This window comes from Protopterus annectens, chromosome 13.part0 (genome assembly GCF_019279795.1).
Source record: "Protopterus annectens isolate FY-2018-M chromosome 13.part0, PAN1.0, whole genome shotgun sequence".
Taxonomy (NCBI): domain Eukaryota; kingdom Metazoa; phylum Chordata; order Ceratodontiformes; family Protopteridae; genus Protopterus; species Protopterus annectens.
Window position 1 is genome coordinate 1,189,614,471 of NC_056747.1, and position 20,568 is coordinate 1,189,635,038.

The 20,568-nt window shown below is 40.8% G+C and overlaps 1 protein-coding gene across 1 annotated transcript in view; it reads left to right on the forward strand.

The window, feature by feature from the left end:
- Window positions 1-20,568, forward strand: part of LOC122788034 (parathyroid hormone/parathyroid hormone-related peptide receptor-like) — a 916,427-nt gene that overhangs the window by 426,472 nt on the left and 469,387 nt on the right. Inside the window, exon 7 of the mRNA XM_044054954.1 lies at window positions 9,526-9,620. Coding sequence (XP_043910889.1) covers window positions 9,526-9,620 — 95 coding nt within the window. The remainder of the gene's footprint in view (window positions 1-9,525; window positions 9,621-20,568) is intronic.

Below are 20,568 nucleotides of genomic sequence, written 5' to 3' on the forward strand. Positions count from 1 at the left end.
TGACGCCTGCTACCTCAGAGCCGCAGGCCGCTTCTGACTCCCACGTGGAGCAGACTAGGCCTCTGGAAACTCAAGGTATTGGACACTTGGAAAATATTCCCTCAGATGGGTCTGGAGCCGCTGAGCAGGCATCGGCCACAATTATATATAAAACCGACTACAGCTTCAAAGGCAAAGACTAAAGCACCACTAAAGACAAAGAAACAAGTAGATGCTCAAAATGGCAGACTTAATTACTTTGATCAGGGGTTCCCATCCCCCTCCTGATAAGAGGCCTAGGCAAGAGACAGAATATGAATCTTCAGATCAGGTTTCCATTTCCTCTGACTCCTGTTCTGAACAGGAATACTCTCTCCCTCCCTATGAGGATTCTGATGCTGAAGAATCTATCCCTTTAGCCTCCCCTCCTGAGGATTATTCTTTTGGGGAAACCCTGCATACCATGAGGGAGCACTTCCACTGGGAGAGCCAAGACTACTCAGAATCTAAGAAAAGGCTCAGAGACTTTCTTTTACTACCTCAGCACAGGCCTCTTGCTATCCCTCCTGTTTTAGACTTTGTAGATTATGTATTTTCAGAGTCCAGCCTGTCTTCTGACTCTTTACCCCCTGCACCTGTTAAGCCAGATAGATACTACAGGATTCCAGATTCACATAAATTTATTTATAAAAACCCTGCTGCTGACCCAAAAACTATTTCTCAGGGTCCCAAAGGGGTCAAGGCTTCCACTGCAAAAAACCCTATCCCCTCTGATAGGGATTCAAGGGTACTGGACAGATAGGGGAAAAAGGTTTACACTTCTGCTACCTTGGCTGTGAGGGCTTTAAATTGTCAATTTCATATGTTTAAATACCAGCAATACTTAATGTCACTGCTTAAACAGAAAATGTTAACAAATTCTGAATGTGCAGAAAACAAGGAAATGCAGGATTTATTGCATGCTACTGAACAAGTGGGAAAAATATACTGCAATGTGGTTTTTGATCTCTGGAGGCCTCTTGCAGGGGCCGCTGTTACGGTTCTGTCATTAGGCTTACATGGGTTAAAAAACAGAAGAATCTGCCTCATGTGTTAAAGCAAAATTATTAGATGCTCCATTACAGCATGATACTTTGTTTGGTGTTAAAGCAGAAAAGGTGTTGAAGAGAATGGTGGACAAAGTGAAATCTATGCAGACAGTTAAGGATTTCTTACAGGTGCAGCCACCCAGATTTAGCAGGAACTGGCCTACAAAGAATTGGCCCTTTCCATTGTCAGACAGGCCACAAAGAGGCAGATACAGATGCCCCAGAGGCAGATCCCAGCCCCAAGGCTCATACAGGCCTAAACAATGGGGTGCTTCTACCTCCAAAAGCGGAGAAGACAAATCACAGTCATACAGGAAACAGTCCCAATGGTTTTCCTCCGCCAGCACCAAGCACTTATCTTTTGGCAGCCCCCTTAGGGGGAAAACTAGCACTTTTTTCACAAAATTGGCACATGATCACCCAGGACAAATGGGTCTTGAACATAGTGTCTCAGGGCTACAGGTTCCATTTTCACACTCTGCCAAGGGCAAAAGGTGTGCCAGACCTGCCACACAATCAATGGGCAGAGGCACAAAAGCAAGTTTCATCCCTCATGGACATGAGGGCCATTCAGCAAGTACCACAGCAAGAGCAGGGACAAGGATTTTATTTGAGACATTTCTTGGTACCCAGAAAGGACAAAGCCTGGAGTCCAATACTGGACCTGTCTATTCTAAACACATTTCTGGACGTTCCAAAATTCAAAATGTTGACTCTGCAGCAGCTTCTGCCCATGCTGGGCAAGAAGGCTTGGCTTGTAACTTTGGACCTAAAAGAGGCATACCTGCATGTCCCAATCAGACAATCTTGCAGAAGATACCACAGATTCATAGCTGGCTCAATGCACTACCAGTTCTCTGCACTGCCCTTTGATTTATCTACTGCGCCCAGGGTCTTCACAAAATGCCTGGCACCAGTAATTGCATTTTGCAGACAAAGAGGAATTCAAATATATCCTTACTTGGACGACTGCCTTATTCAAGCAGAGAACAAGGACATTCTACTAAAGCATCTAGTGTTTGTAAAAAGATTGCTAATTTGCCTAGGGTACACAGTAAACGAAAAGAAATCAAAACTAGTACCCTCTCAAGAGATAATATTCCTGAGTGCAAGCTTAAATACAACTGCCCAGATGGCTTATCTCACGCCAGACAAACAAAGGCAACTGACTTCTTTCTTCAAAATGTTGGCAACAAAGACCCAGTTATCTGCAAGATAAATTCTGCAGGCTTTGGGATTCATGGCATCCTGCATTCTGTTAATTCCATATGCCAGACTGCATACGAGGAAACTACAATGGTATCTAAAAAGTGTTTGGACTCAACATTGCCACAGCCTGGAAACATTAATTACCCTCATTCCCTGCCTGCAACAGGAGTTTTGATGGCGGGCACAGGCCTGTCACCACAACAAGGGACAGCCATTCACTTTACCCACAGCCAGGCAGACACTAACAACGGATGCATCAGATTATGCCTGGGGGGCCCACATGGCAGGAAAATGTATTCAGGGCACATGGCCCGCAAGCCAGATGCATCTTCATATCAATCAAAAAGAGATGCTAGCTGTTCAGAATGCCCTGACAGCTTTCAAGGATCTACTTCATCCAGGACAACTACTGATAAAGACGGACAATACTATAGTCATGTGGTGGCAGGGAGGCACACATTCCTACCACCTCTGCAGACAAGCCATGACTTTGTGGGACTCAGCACTGACTTATCAAGTTCACCTGCAAGCACAATTCCTGCCAGGAAAGATAAATACTCTGGCAGACAAACTAAGCAGAAACCTCATGGATCCCCACGAGTGGAAACAGGATCCACAAGTCTTCAGCATGATAACAAGGAAATGGGGATGCCCAGACATATATCTATTTGCCTCTCCTCACAACTGCCAACTACAGAGATTCTGCACAAGGACTTATCACAAGCAAGCATGGAAAGTGGATGCCCTAACCTTCAGCTGGAAAAACCTAACAGTATATGCCTTTCCTCCACTGCCTCTCCTCCCCAAGGTACTCCTAAAGGTCAGACAAGAGAAGCCAAAATACTGATTGCCCCAGACTGGCCACGCCAGCACTGGTACCCAATCCTAAAGAACTTGTCTCAAGGTCCAACCTGGACATTGCCTCAAATTTCTCACTTACTGACCCAACAAAACAATCAGATCCTGCACAGCCAACTCAGGACCTTAAATCTGGCAGTATAGCGGATAATGTAGCCATTCAGAACACTCCTCTCTCCAAAGCTTGGATGGATGTTATTTTGGAGGCCAGGAAGCCCAGTACCAGAAAATCTTATGCAGAAAAATGGAAGAGATTCTGTGCTTGGAACCAAGCACAAGGAATTGATACATTTGTACCAAATATTCCTTAGAATTTACAATACTTAACTGAGATGCTGGACAAAGTCCTATCCTTTTCAATTAAGATCCATGCCTCTGCCATTTCAGCCCATTACAATACGGAACTACCTATCTTTTCTCATCCTTTAATAAGGCAGTACCTCAGAGGGGCCAAAAACATAAGATCTCCAAGGAGAGCACCAATACCTGCATGGGACCTCAATTATGTCTTGGAAAAACTCGCACTGACTCCGTTTGAGCCAGCTTCAACAGCTGATATAAAATTCTTATCCTGGAAAACAGCTCTGCTCCTAGCAATAACCTCTGCAAGATGAGTCTCGGAGTTACAGGCACTCATGGCTGTGGAATCTTTTATCATTTTCCATCCAGACAGGGTTTCTCTGAGGACAAACCTGACATTTATGCCTAAGGTGGTGTCCAGTGTGGCCCTTAACCAAACCATTCACTTGCCTACCTTTTATCCAAACCCACAGAAAAAGGGTGAGAGACTTCTGCATTCTTTGGACATACACAGACAGCTGCGCTTCTACTTGGACAGAACTAAAGCTTTCAGAAAGACTGAGCAACTTTTAGTGGCATATGCTGCAAGATCACAACTAAAGGCAATCTCAAAACAGACTATTTCAAAATGGATAGGCCATTGCATTCGTTTCTGCTACTCACAACATGGCAAATCAGTGCCTAAGGGCATTAGGTCACATTCAACCACAGCAGCAGCCACTTCAGCAGCCTTCCTCAGAGGAGTACCAACCAAAGACATCTTAGAGGCTGCAACCTGGAGCTCATTGCACACTTTTACAAAGCACTACCACTTACCTCTCTACTCTAAATCCAGAGCAGGCTTTGCCACTGCAGTTTTGCAGGGCCTCATAGCCTCTCCTAATCCTATCTAGCCCCAGCCACCCATCCTCAGCTTTGGGATTCAACCCAAGAGTAATGACTGCAACAGTGAAACACGATGAATATAGTACAGTTGTGTACCTACCATAAATGTAGATATTCGAGTGTATTCACTGTTGCAGTCCAGGTTACCCTCCCACCACCCCCCTTTCCTTTGCTGGGTCTTATCTGTACTTCTCTGTTCTATACAACCTATGTGGTGTATTTGTTTGTAGATGAAGGAAATGTTTACTTTCATGCATGCATGTTTATTGGCATAATTTTTTTAGCCTACCCTTTTGAGGGCACCTGACATCTGGGTCAAGAAAAACTTAAGAAAATAGCGTCGCCTGCATCTTTTATACCCCTGGCACACTGACGTCAGGGAAGAGGCGACAGCAACCGACGCTGGACCAGGACTTTGGAATTCAGGCTGACTGCGCGTAGCCTGCCAGCAGGATAACCCAAGAGTAATGACTGCAACAGTGAATACACTCGAACATCTACATTTATGGTAGGTACACAACTGTACTTTGTGTTTCTACTTCCACAGAACAAAAAACATTAGAAAATCTGATCAGTTATTTATATCCTTTGCAGATAACATATTGGGCAAATCTGTAACAAAGGTGACATTGGCAAGATGGATTACGGACTACATAGCCTTTGTCTACAATAAATTGGGCATTTCATTACCAAAACCTTTAAGAGCTCACTCTACTAGATCTACGGCAACTTTGTCAGTATTTTTATCCAATCACTCCATGAATGACATATGTGCAGCTGCTACTTGGGCTAATCCTCATACTTTTATTACTCATTACAGACTGGGTCTGGTCTCGACAGAGAGCAGCCTTTGGTTCAGCCATGCTCAGAACCATTCCTCTTCAAAGTCCGTCTGGGATTTCAGGTAGCTGAGGACTCTGTCTCACTGGTTGAGGATTGAATGAAAATTGACAATAGCAGATAAAGAAGTTATGTACTTACCATAACGTTCCGTCTGTGTTGTCCGTTTTCATTCTTCCTCAGCTTCCCACCCACCAACCCCCGACCTTTCTCTTCATGGACTTCTGGAAGAATGAGATGCTATTAAGACACCTTATGTGGAGCTCCAGATATTGATGTCCTTTGTTAGGAACATTATTCTAATATTTACTATTTATGTCATATATCAAACAAGATCTGAGGTATGTTAGGGGTTGGTGCATTATGGGAAGGGAGGAGCTTAAGAGTTACACTTGGCCATGAACTGTAGTAACAGCCGAGTCGTATCAGGGGGTTCAGATCCAAACCCAATGGTTGAGTAAGAATGAAAGTGGACAACACAGATGGAACGTTATGGTAAATACATAACTTCTTTTTTTATTAGACAAAAAAAAGAGATTAAGAAGCAGGTTATACACTGAATTACAACTGGAGAAGGCAGAATATGCATTAATGAGAATATAAGAACAACAAGAACAAAGAGGTATGGTGTAGGTTTTAATATTTAAGATGAACAAAAATTTGAGTATATTTGATTTTTAAGTATATTGAATAGTCATCCATTCTTGAGAAGTTGGTGAAGAAGATTTGGTTTCTTTCATCTTCCAACAAAATGTTACAACCATCTATACCTAAATTAATATTTTTCTTATAGAAGAGACAGAAGTTTAAAGGAGCATTTATGCCAGAGTATAATATTGGCTTTCATCCCACAAAGTAGAATGGGTTAATTTCCCTGTGATAGGTGAAAAATATGTAGTAAGGTGAGAGATGCCCTTAATGTGAAAATTAATGGTGTAAGGCATAAATCATGTAGTATTCTTACCTGTGATTTATTCATGGAACATCTGGGAGACAAAAACTGAGATAATCCAGTAGGAGCATATGTATTAAATTGGTGAGATGGGCAGTGTTATTTCTTTAGTGTTTTAACATAAGCTAATTTACCTTGGGGAGGAGATTTGGGGGGCAGCACTTTTGTCACTTGAAACAAAAATGAAATGATTTTGAGATATAAGGTTAAGGTTCGGGTTTGAATCAAGAAATTAATGTTATTATTGGCATTTAAAGGAATTCATTTTAACCATTTAAATGTGTAAAGCTGATTGTTACTCAGATGTGAATGTCCATTAATTTGACCAATATAATTCAAAATTGTAGATCCATTTTGTTTGGGGAAATAAAGAACCACTTTGCAATACTTTTTTGGTCCATTTTTATAGTTAGTTGATGCATGAACCTGTTCTCTAAATCTAATATGACTTTTTTAATGCATCTCCCTACCTGGCCTACTGTTTTCTTCATCCAGATGCCCTGGATCGCCTAATTCCTCCATTCTCAGCTGCCTTCCATGCAGCACTATTGCTAGGTGAGTCCCTTTACTTCTTTGAAAGTTGATCTAGCAGTAACACATTAGTAGCACTTGGAATTGGGGGAACCATATGGGAAGATATGAGATATGGTGTCGAAAGCCTTCAGATGTGCTGAGTCAGTCATAAACCCTAGCTTGGTGAGTAGCATGTACAGTGATGTCACAATGTCCCACCACTCTCCCTTTGTTAAGTAGGCCACCTGCGTGACTCCTAGTCATCACCAGAGGTGTCAAAGTCAGTGTATCCCCTGAGCTGCCCCTCACAGTACCACAGACAGATGCCCTACCTCAGTGTCAATGGGTTAACATGACTAATATGAATTTTCATTGAAAACACTGCTTACAAACCTCAGTTAATACATAAAAACAGAATACATTATATTATACTGACCATTTAATATGATGCATTCTGCTTTTCACTTATGTTTTTCTATATTAGCTATCATTTATGCAATGCTTTTGGCTAAAAAATTAATCATTTCCAAAAGAATGGTTTCTGTAAAGTGGAAGCTTGACCACTTTGTTGCCTTGTTTATAATGTCTCTGTTGACTGAGTAAAATGTTCTGTTGTGGTGCAGTAGGTCATGTAGATAGATAGATAGATAGATAGATAGATAGATAGATAGATAGACAGACAGATAGATAGATAGATATGTGTATGTATATCTATATCTGTCTTATTTATGTATCTATATTTGTCTTATTTATGTATCTATATAAATACAGATATACAGTTAGATGGAGATTATTTAGATTATAAATATGCAGCTATGCATGGAGGGTGGGTTTGACATAATGGTTAAGGTTTTCATGTAATAGACACAAAGTACAGGGTTTGATTCTGACCTCAGGTTATTGACTAGACTTAAAAAGACCCTTCAGGGCAGTTAGCCTAGTATTCAGCTATGTGTTGTGTGTGTATTTATATATAAATATTTATGTAAGTAGGGTATTAGTCATTGACCAGCAGAACATTGATGCCCATTATGTTTACTTTTGCACATTGACAGCACATAAAACAGTCTCTTTTTGCAATCAGTAAACATAAAAACACAAAAACCTAATATTACCTGCACACACACTTTGTCTGAATAGTGGTAATTTTAGCAAAAGGGGTTTTATAATGTAATGTGTAGTGTTGTGGTTAGGGACAGAGTTAGTGTTAGCACACAATGAGAAATAATGCCTAGGAGGGCTCCCCCTGCACTATCTTACTCACGTGTGCTAACCTTAACCCTGCCCGTAATCCTAAACTTGTATTCATGAATGAGTATGTGTGTGTGTGTGTGTGTGTGTGTGTGTGTGTGTGTGTGTGTGTGTGTGTGTGTGTGTGTGTGCGTGTGTGCGCGTGTGCGCGTGTGTGTGTGTGTGTGTGTGTGTGTGTGTGTGTGTGTGTGTGTGTGTGTGTGTGTGTGTGTGTAGGCTAGGGAGCTGACATTCTTCAACACTTCCCTAGACTATTGAGGAAATCTTGCAACATTAGTGGGGAAACACTAGCCATCAGGGATACTCTTCATATAGTGTCTTAGAAGCACTTAATAAAAATAATAGAAAGACAACATGGCTTGTCAGATAATAGCCAGGGATACTTGTATAGAATGCCGTAAATGCAGTAAAAAGGCTCAAACCCTGGACCCTCCAAACTCATAGAGAGAATATTAGTCCTCTGTGCCACCATTAGATATCAACAAAACTTTAAAGTGTTACCTAATTCTGTAACAAGCAAAAATATAATATAATGTAAAACAGGAGAAGGTTTTGAATGCTGCACTCTTCATGCAGGGACAGGAGCATTAACTCACTACTCTAACTAATCTTGCAGTGCCGGCTTTTTTTTTTTTTTACACAAGATGTGTGAAGTTCTGATGTCTGGCATGATCCAGTACTTGCAACAGTACATGAATCACGATAGACGGTAGGGGAGGCTTCATTAAAAGGCCTAGATGACACCAGGAAGATTATTTAAACCATTACTGGAATGTGTGTGTGTGTGTGTGTGTGTGTGTGTGTGTGTGTGTGTGTGTGTGTGTGTGTGTGTGTGTGTGTGTGTGTGTGTGTGTGTGTGTGTGTGTGTGTGTGTGTGTGTGTGTTTGAATGTGTGTATGTGTGTGTAGGAGAGTGAATGGTGGTGCCTATGTCTAAGTGGTACATGGGTCACCAGTGTTAACTACTGTAGGAAAGTGCTGATTACCACTAGCAACAGCAACAGTGATTCAGAAACAGGCAAATTAGCCTATAATGAGGTCTTTCCTCATTGTAGCTAATGTGTCTCTGAAGTGCAAAGTACCGCATTGCAGAAAAAGCCTGGTTTTACCACAGCTCTTACTGCAGGCGATGGGGCTGTTTCTGAATCCTGGTCACAGTGTAGTAGCTGAAGAGAAGCTTTAAACCTCATTTATTTCCTTGATCTGCTTCCATCTTTTGATAATATTTTTTCTTACATTTGTCACAGTAAACCAGAGTAGAGGAATATAATGATTTAATTTTCCTGCAAAAATATTGAATGGTTGGACCAACGAAACATATTCAACAAATACAATATGTTATATTCCTGCAGTTTGTAATATCAGAGAAAATAATTTAACATATTCCCTATGTTCCAATCATGGTACATCTCAGGCACAAAAGCTGTTATCAGGTGTAACCCAGGAGCACTGCCTTATTGTCTGAATTTCTTGTATGTATAAACAGATTAAAGCTTTGAGCCCTTATATCTAGCATGGCTTATTTGATTAACAAAATCTAAACAAAGAAGTAAAGTTACAATGAGTAGTGTTACTTGTCCTAATTACTCTACTTTAATTCTTTTTCGTAAATTAATTGTCTTAACTATTTTCTACTTTAATTCTTTTTCAGGAGGTTTTTGATCGACTTCATATGATGTACACTGTTGGGTATTCCATCTCTCTCACGTGTTTGATTATTGCGGTATTTATTCTCTGTTTCTTCAAGTAAGTTTGATGAATTGTTTTTTTAATCTTTACTTCTTTGTGTTTGGGATTCTACTCATCTGACCACCCCGCTGTCATTTCCTTCAGTAGTTCCTCCAGAATACAGCTTCACCTCTATCACTTTACATATGACAGTGGTTGCACAGAGCAATGAATGATGACTATACAGAGCTAGCCTGCCTTGTGGAGTGGCCTTTCTGCTGTCATTCTCTGAGACTTTAAATGTACAGTGGGTGCTGTTTCCATTCTCCCCTTCTATGTAGATGGTCTCTCTTTCCTAACGTAGGATGTTTTGTAGTGGTATGACATGTATCTACTGGTAACCACCAGTGCAGAATTGTCTATGTTTTTTGCCAGTGCTGTTGTCTGCTACTGCTTCGCAAAAGTATGCTATTTAACTGGCTACTGTAAACTGTCTATATGTATTATATTTTCCCTTGCCTTTGAGGTTTATGTCTTGTATGAAAAGAGCCCAGAATGGACCAGTTAATTTACCAGGTTATCAAGTAAATTAAAATTCCCCGGGCATGGACACCTGCCTAAGAATTAATTGATTATTGCACATCTATCTCCACATATACACACATACTCTAAGAACCTTAAACAGTCTGACACTGTTTACAGTCCTGGTTTCCACTAAAAAATAAATAAATATTGCATTGTCTAAAACTTTCAGCACTACTACCACACTAGTGTGTCTCTTAGTTCTCTAGTACAGTAGGTCAGAGACAGTTTATGATAAATATAAAATGACATTAACCTTCTTAGCATAAATGTGTCTGTTTAAATGCATTGCCAAGTTACACATTTTCAATTGTCATATTCATTATTTAAATGCTGTATTGCTATATTTTTAATTAAGATAACCTTGTATTATTGGTGTAAACATTTTTCCAGCTACTAAAACTATTTTTTTTCTGATGAGATTACTTGCTGTATGTACATATTAGATCCACACTGAATATATTTATGATTTTGTTTCCATATGTTTCCAGAGGAATTAAAGACTTGAACATTGGGGGGGATTTTGCACTGTATATCTTAGCTCGTTAATACATGAAAACAAAAAATGTAAAGAAAAGTATTTATTGCTATGTTACCACTTTATTTAAAGTTTGTTTACTGGAGTAGTGCACTGATCTCTGTGGACCCATTACAGGCACAGACTGTGTGACTGCACTCACAATGGTATCAAGGAGATACAATCAGATACAATGCAAGGATTGCAGTGATTGGTACGTTCATTAAGAGGTACAAACATAAACAAATGAATTGTTACATACTAAAAGACATTTGCAAATCCTCACACAACAAGAAAAATTTTGAGCAGTATTTATTTAAATGACTTAGAAGTTAGTAGCGTGATTTGGAATTGGAGGAGTATGAAAGTAATATAGCATTACAGTTGTGAAAAAGTGTGTCTGGATGCATGTTGAATAGGCCTGTACTTGTTATCAAGAAAATAGCACAGTGTATAAATGTGCAAATAGGGATTTATGGCTTGTTGGCATAATAACAGCATAGTTCTTTTGAAGAGCAAACAGGACAGGCTGGATGAAGAAAAGTAGGTCTAGCTAAATGCTGCCTTTTGGAGATGACGATGGAAGATATATGGCAATGGAACAGCAAATTTTAGGTGATGTCAGGTGAAAGCATTACAGCTAGAGCCAGAACATGAGGGTAATGGTGTAGGGTACACTTGGACAAATGCCATAGTGTTGCAGTCTATACTCTTGTTGATACCCTACATGTTGCAGAACTTTCTCCATAGCTGTAGTTCCTTATCTAGCCCTGGAAGAATAAACCATGTACTGAAAGATTGTAAAACAAGTTTTAAGTGAGCAGTTTCACCCATGCATTGTTTACATGAGCATGTTACATTACACTAACAGCAGAATGAGCCAATGTGTCTATCTAGTTTCTTCTTTAAGTGCATTTATTATTCCATATCTCTTCTATTCCCACTGTTGCCAGTACCCTTTTCCCACCTGTCCTACACCATCTTGAATGTGTCTCTAAATTTCCATATATCATCACCATATCTGGTGGTCTGTTCTGTGGGCCTACAATCCTCTCTGTAAAGAAGTACTTTCAGAGTTCTAGGAAGTAGCTAATCCCTACAGTATGCTGCCGGTTTCTCCTCTACCTTAAACTTGTGTACTTTGTGTTCAGGGGGACTCCTTCACATATTCCTTATATGATCTTGCACACAAATATTTTGCCCCCCACATCTCTTCTGCTGTCTAGATAAGACAGCTTCAATTCTTTTAATCTCTAATCATATAATTTCCCCTCCATCTCATGCCTTTCCCCAGGGTTTTTTCTGGATTTCTTCTGGCAGCCTCATGTCCCTTCCCTTTATGCCGTGTTTGCTGTTGCTACTGCAGGTATGATCAACACCCTCATAGGATCATAAGAACATAGGAAGTTACTAAACTATTGGCCCTGAGGCCCTTATAAGCCTAGCCAAGAGTTTAGCCCATGTATAGACAAGTCAGCACCTGATGCCCTTGTCCAGCAGGGACATGGGTGGAATCCCAGGGATGTATTTTCTATTTCCCATCCAGTTATCCAGGTTGCACTTAAAAAGGGGTAAAGAGGTAATCTGCTTGATGTGGAGAGGGAGTCTATTCCACAGATGGGGGAGTCTCTGGGACACAAATATTTCCTGCCAACAAGTCTTGTTAATGTCACAGACCGGGTTGAGGCCACATGTGTGGGTTACTCGAGTGGACCTTGACTTGCGGATATGCAGCAGCCCCATCAAGGCAGGGTCGAAGACTGTTTTATATACCAGACAGAGGTCACCTCTGAGGAGTCTGTATGAAACAGAGTAGAAGGATAGGGCTTTTAGCCTGTCTGTGTATGGTAGATTTTTGAGGCCCTGGATTCTCCTTGTGAGGACCCTTTGTGGTTTCTACATGCTGAATGGGACATTGTACTCAGTAATGGGCCTTATAAGGGAAGAATACAGGGATGTTATGATGTCCTTGTCCCTGGATGAGATACCCTTAAGCTTTTCGTACAGTGGAAGCAACATGGTGGTCAAAAGGTAGGTTGCTATCAATCTGGGTGCCCAAATCCCTCACGATTGACTGCATGCTTAGGACATTGTTATTAATGTGATAATTTGTGGGGAGTCACTCTCCCCAAAGGGGATGATGATGCATTTTTTTATTTAGCCTGAGGCCATGTTTCTGGTACCAGTCATTTGTTTGGGTGAGACCATCTTGGAGGATGTCCACGTCACTAGGGGAATTGATGACAGCGCCCAGCTTGCAGTCAGCTGCAAACTTGGTCAGCCATAGCCTACTGGTTTTGGCCTGCAACTTAGAAAAGTATATCCCAAATAACAGAGGCCCTAAAGACCAAACCCTGGGTATGCCACTCAATATGGGTCTACTGCTTGAGGTGGCTTTGCCTATTTTGACTAGATGGGTACTGTCAGTGAGCCAGTTATCTACCTTTCTGGTAACATAAGGATTGATGTCTAGTTGAGAGAGTTTATCTATTATGCCTGAGTGGGGAATAGTGTCGAAGGCTTTGGTCAGGTCAAGGTAGGTGGTGTGCACTGCCTTACCCTCATCTGTGGCTTTGGTGACTGTCTCAAAAAAAGCTGACCAAATTTAACAGACATGACCTTCTGCTGATGAAGCCAAACTGTGTGGGATCGAGTGTTTGGAGGTTGCCAATGTCATTGTTAATGAGGCCCATGATAATTCATTCCATGGTCTTGCAGATCAGGCTAGTTAGACTGATGGATCTATAATTTCCCGGGTTGGTGGACACTCCACCTTTGTGTAAAGGGATGACAGTGGCTGTCCTCCACTCAGCTGGGACAAAGCCGGTACTCAGGCTTTGGTTGAATAGGGTGCCTGATGGTGCTACAAGTTCTTGCCTGAGTTCATGTAGAATGCAGCCTGGGATTTTATTGGGTCCCATGGAGGCTGTATTTTTTACCTTTGAGAGAACAGTATTGACCTGATCCCTAGATATAAGGGGAAGGGGTCAGGTAGTGGGAATGTCCTGATTTACTGATGGGGAGGCAGAGGGGTGAACTTTTTGCTGAATCTGTCAGCCAGCAAGTTAGCTATATGTACAGCATTTGTATATGTGGTGTCCTTGACCACCAGTTCTGAACAGATCTGGGTGTTACCTTTGAGATTACGGACATATATGAAGAAGGCCTTATGATTGTCTCCAGTAGATGTGGCCAGTTTGGACTCGATGTTTGCTTTGGAATCCTTTTTCTGCTCTGTTGCTGTCATTTCTACTCCCCTCCTGACACTTCACACCAAGGTTGTTGTGACCTAAGTGCAGTATTCTGTGTTGATTTGCAGCAAACCTCAACTGCCACCATTGTTGCTCACTTGCTCAGGTGGGGATGTAAGTGGCACATGTGCTGCATGCTGTGTACCTTTCTCTCTAGCAGATTCCAATATTGCATTGGGCTGGATAACCTACCTCCCCCTGACTGGTCACTTAGTTCGTCCCTCCTCCATCTGCTTCTTGCAGTCACCTAGACCATAGTCAGGGCTTCATTTGTCTGTGCAAACCAGGAAGCCAGAGTTTACTATCTATTATTCTCTGATTCCTTTGTCATCTCTAATAAGGATCCATAGAGTTTTGGTAATGATTTACACTAAACCTTAACTAACTTCTCCAGTACCATTCGTGGTGGAACATATGGGCTGTCGACCTTGTCCACCCATAAGTCCTTTCAGGCGTTTTTTGATTTTTTTTTTTTTTTTACTCTCCCATCTCTCCATTTTTCACTATTATTTCCCTTCCACCTTTCCATGAGCTTTCTAGACTTATGGAAACCCTGAATGCTACCTTCACCCACAGAATCCCCAGCCACATTGCAGACTGGCACCTGGCACATTTTATCCAACTTTTCCTTCCCTAAGCTTCTATCGCCTTCTCCAGTTTCTCCTGTCTTTGTCTTGATAGTGCCCTGGTCCTATATCCTCATGCAGCTGGTTTTCCCCACACTGTTTCTCTCCAGTTTATTTCACAATTAGATGCATTATTCCTTCTTCCCCAGGGAATGGACCAGTATCCCTATATTCCATTCAGTTTCTCCAGACCACTAAAATGTATTGTATTTTTTTTCACATCAGTCATTTTCCTTTGCTCCAGCCTGTCTCAGTTTGTCTCTTGCTGATAAACTGGACCATTGCTTTATCACTGGAAGGACATTGTGTATCTCAGTAAATTATTGAGCTATACCATTTAGGGCTACCCAAGACAGGCAGATCATGGCAGAGAGATCAAACTAAAGAAGGCTATAGTTAGCTTATCTGGCACACTGTTTAGATAAAAAATGTTTTTCTAAAAATTGAAGACAAAATAAAAAAGTTATTTTTTGCTCCTGTAACTCCTAAAACTGTAACAAGCAGCTTGATACAGTTACTACTATGTATTCACTTCACACGCAATGTGCTTCACCATCTTCTGGATATAACATACACTCACAAAAATATGTGTGTGTGTGTGTGTGTGTGTGTGTGTGTGTGTGTGTGTGTGTGTGTGTGTGTGTGTGTGTGTGTGTGTCTGTGTGTGTGTGTAAAACTTTCATTATAAGTGACTGGAATGTTAAAATTGATAAGTCAAAGAAAAAAGAAACGGAGTAATGGGCAATGTTGGTCCTAACATATATTTGAAATTAAGTTGTCATACACAGGTGCTATTCATTTGATTGAAGGTGGGATCATCGATTTTTAATGGATTCTGCATTTCATCAAACTGATTTGGTCGATGTATGCGTAAAAATAGACAATGTGTGTTTGTTTTGAATGTGGGTTTGATGTGTGCATGAGTGTGAGTGCTTGATTTTGTATGAATATATGCATGTATGTTTGTGTATGTGTCTGGGATTTGGGTTTGGGGTGACTTTCTGATGTTTGGTAAAGATCGTTAAAAGTGGAGTAAGGAGTTTTTTCCTTATTCCCCACTGCTGTGTGATCTCAGAGTTAGTATGTATAAATACCAATGGGTGCAGGGGTGCTTGCTCCCCCTGCAAAAACATTGTTTGTGGGCTGATGGTTTGAGATGTTTGATGTTTCAGTTTGCTGTAGTGAAACATCTGTTTAGTTAATTTTTACATTTCAGTACTGACCCATCATACAGTAGCAGAATAATGTCAAGATAATTTACTGCTCATAGCAAACACTCTTTATCAGCAGCATAGGAGATGGTTTTACACATGTACCAACATCGGATTGGCTACATACTTCACAATCAGAGATGGAGTAGCTCTAAGAGATGGCTTTACACGTCTACCAACATCAGATTGGCTACATACTTCACAATCAGAGATGGAATAGCTCTAAGAGATGGCTTTACACGTGTACCAACATCAGATTGGCTACATACTTCACAATCAGAGATGGAATAGCTCTAAGAGATGGCTTTACACGTGTACCAACATCAGATTGGCTACATACTTCACAATCAGAGATGGAGTAGCTCTAAGAGATGGCTTTACACGTGTACCAACATCAGATTGGCTACATACTTCACAATCAGAGATGGAGTAGCTCTAAGAGGTGGCTTTACACATGTACCAACATCAGATTGGCTACATACTTCACAATCAGAGATGGAGTAGCTCTAAGAGATGGCTTTACATGTGTACTAACATCAGATTGGCTACATACTTCACAATCAGAGATGGAGTAGCTCTAAGAGATGGCTTTACACATGTACCAAAATCAGATTGGCTACATACTTCACAATCAGAGATGGAATAGCTCTAAGACATGGCTTTACATGTGTACCAACATCAGATTGACTACATACTTCACAATCAGAGATGGAATAGCTCTAAGACATGGCTTTACACATGTACCAACATCGGATTGGCTACATACTTCACAATCAGAGATGGAATAGCTCTAAGAGATGGCTTTACACGTGTACCAACATCAGATTGGCTACATACTTCACAATCAGAGATGGAGTAGCTCTAAGAGATGGCTTTACATGTGTACTAACATCAGATTGGCTACATACTTCACAATCAGAGATGGAATAGCTCTAAGAGATGGCTTTACACGTGTACCAACATCAGATTGGCTACATACTTCACAATCAGAGATGGAGTAGCTCTAAGAGATGGCTTTACATGTGTACTAACATCAGATTGGCTACATACTTCACAATCAGAGATGGAGTAGCTCTAAGAGATGGCTTTACATGTGTACTAACATCAGATTGGCTACATACTTCACAATCAGAGATGGAATAGCTCTAGGAGATGGCTTTACACATGTACCAAAATCAGATTGACTACATACTTCACAGTCAGAGATGTAATAGCTCTGTGGTGTCAGCAAAGACAAATCCTGGAAGTGGCTGTAGCTTAGACCACCAACCTCTCATTGCAAAGTTTTAGAATCTGGTTAAAGAAAATATGAAAAGCCCCCAGGTGAGCTAAATATGATCTAAACAGCATTCCATATGAATATGTAGTGAAGGTGAAAAACACATTTAAGTGAGTAGACCTGGTGGATAGAGTGCCTTAAAATGTTATTAGTGCAAACTCTTTGGATAAACTAATCCAAATTCCAGCGAGAGGTTCAAAATATGAGACCAGGTTCTCACAAATACACCATTGTTATGCTCATAGACCATCATAACCAAATCACTAATCAAATCTGGACATTCTGCAATAACAGTGTGAGACCCAAGAGAACTCTGAAATCCCTCCATCTTCAGAGATTACTGGCATATCTGCTCCAGTTGATATCCTGATGAAATTCAAACACCTTCCTCACCTAGATTACCGTGCTTTACATACTGCAGTTTTCATGGATAAATTCTGCACCCCACCTCCAAGTGTACATTGATGTCTTTGTCCCATTAAGACATAAAAGTAATGCTAAATTTAAAAATAAACCAATTTGGTGGTACCCCATTATCAACAAGTTATACAATAAGAGGAAAATTTCCTAGTCAATAAAAGTAAACCTAAGTCCTCATCAGCTGGGAAGAACTCAAAATAATCAACAAGGAACTTAAAAACAAAATCAAAATCTCAAAAAGCAAGCTTGAACTGTGGATCATCACCCGTGCTAAGTATAACCATAAAGCCTTCTTCAGTTATGTCAGGAACCTAAGGAGTAATAACCAGCAATGGTCTGAGTTAATGCAAAATAACATCACATACTCAACCCCTAATGACATTGCCAACATATTAGTGGACAAATTCAGTTCAGACTTTACCTTCCTAACTCCACCAAATTACTCACAGCATATTAGCATGCCTATGCCCCCCCCCCCCCGTCACCTGTAAGCAAATCCTAAGCTTTTTTTCCAAGGTAAAAATCACTACCTTCATGGGCCTGACAATGTGCCAAGTTGTCTTCTTGTCAGCACCAAACACTGCCTGATTGATTCCTTATTATGTCTGTTCACTTTCAGCCTCCCATCTGGATATTTGCCAGAAGTATGAAAAACTGCTGTAGTCATCCCACTTTTCAAATGGGGATCCATGACTGATCCAGGCAACAATAGACCTATCAGCCTCACCAGCCTTATCTGTAAGGGAATGGGGTTCATCTTTATGGACTTCATAATCAAGGACATAGGCAGTCTTAAGATCTGGACCTTAACCAGTCTGGGGAAAGGCACATTCTGCCTGGTACACCTGGTGGACTTTTTTGAACAAGTCACTAAGGTATTAGACTCTGTTAAACTGGTTCACTCTGCATACCTGGGCTTGGCTAAAGCCTTTGGTACTATTCCACACTAGGGCATCATTGATAACTTAATGAAATGTAAACTCATGTCATCTGTTGAGTAACAAATCTGACAAAACTGAGTCCATTAGTGCTGCAGGCACAGTCTAAGTTAAAAGAGTAATTACTAGCAGTGTCTCTCAAGGGTCGGTCTGGGGACCACTCCTCATTGATATCTACTTCTTTGATGTTAAGGCAGACACCAAAGGCCTGTGGCTGAAGGTTGCTGATGCCTGAAAACTTGAAGCTGTTACAAATATCGCACATGACCTTTGTATTTTCCAGAATATCTAGCATGCTAATAAATGGTGCTCGGACCATTGCCTCAAACTAAATGCCAAAAATGCAGCATTGTGTCCTTTGCTAAACCTGGTCACTCCTATTCTTATTTTATAGGTGATACCCCACTAAAAATAAATTCCTTCATTAGGAACTTGGACACCTTTACTGACAATGAGCTATCTTCGGATGATGTGACAGCTGTTGTTAGTAAATCCTTTTATATAGTCAGATGTTCACCAGGAGAATATATTCTAGATCCAAGGAATTCATTGTCCCCATCTACTCATCCCTTATCAGACCAATAGTAGAATATAATGCCCCCTTTTGGTATCTACTTGGTTAGGCATATAACACAGCTAAACAGACTGCAGTTTCATTATCAAAAAAAAAAAAAGGTCATAGGTCATGTCCTCCTTCAGTTACCCTGACAACCTTAAAGTGCTCTCACTCTTTTCCATTTCTTGAGAAGAGATCTGTGCCTTGCCTGCAGAGTCGTGAAAGATCTGGTCCTGTGTAATCTCAAACACATCCACAAAACTAATACTACCTTAAACTATGCCTGAAGTATAAGTAGGATTGTTGACAGAACAGATATCTTTCACAGTAAATACCTCTTTTTTGGAATGGACTTCTCTAAGAGGTAAAGCATAGTTGCACCATGACTCTTTTTTTTGACAGTAACCTAGACAGCCAGATTGGCAATTGTAACTACACATCCGTCTTTCCTGCCTAACCCTTATGGAAAGGTTCCAAAGCTAAGCTGGGTCTACTATTAGCCCATGTCTTGGTAAATTGGTGAGATTATTGGTTAGGCTACAAATGCTCCACTGGATCAACGGCCTAGTATGAAGCTATGAACCTATAAGAACTATGCAGAGAAATGTGTGATATTGTCCAGAAGGTGACAACAACCAAATATTCCAACCAGAAAAAAAGATTAAGATGACAAGATGGCTGCCTGTGAAGGATTTAGAAATTGCCAAGGAAAGGAGGGCAAACACCAATGGAGACAGGGAAGGTATATCAAATTGAATGTAGAGTTCCACCAGGGAACAGTGGGAAGAGATAAGTAGGCATATTTAAATGAGAAGTGCAAAGAAGTGGAATAAGATAGAAGAGTGAGAAAAATGAGGGATCTGTTCAAGAATACAGGCAATATTAAGGGAAACTTTCACACAGAAATGGGCATAATAAAAGACAAAGATGTGAGAGGCTAGCAGAAGATATTAAGGAGAGACATCAGGAAAATACAGAACTGTATAAGAAGAGTCATAATATTGCCAATCCATATGTTCTCTGATTTAGAGCCAGACATCCTGGAGAGTAACAGAGCTGCAGGGAGTGATGTAGATGTCCTTCCATTCCTATGTTGCAGCATTCTAGTTGTGGGATTTCCTGCCCTCAGGTGACTTGTACATCAGCTCCTATACAAAGGCTTCAGCTTGGCTGTTGCAGTGTGCGTGGGACATCAGACTTAAGACCATAAACCAGGAGCCTTAAATGTGAAGTCTGCATGCACAATCCCCAGAACTTTTCAGCCGCAAATGACCTACACATCGTATGATCACTCCTTCACAGACGTCACATCAGTAAAGCTAAGTAACCCGCTGGGTTTCTATTTTTCTTGTTTTGCTACTTGTTATTGCTTAGGCTTGGTTGTTGTAGCCTTTAGCTGATGTCATGTAAAAAGGGAAAGTGCTAATGCCGGCGCCAGTTACCCCATAAAGACACCCATGATAGATGTGTTTTTTGCTTAGGCTGTAAACATTGCCATTCCTCCTGCACAGTTTGCGCAGCCATCTGGCCACTTTAAACCTTTACCTAGAAAACCAGCACCTAAAATGGTTACCTCTTAGAATGGATCCCACATTGGAGGCCGAACATGAACCTCCACGAAAGAAGGCCAAGATTTCTAGGCCTTC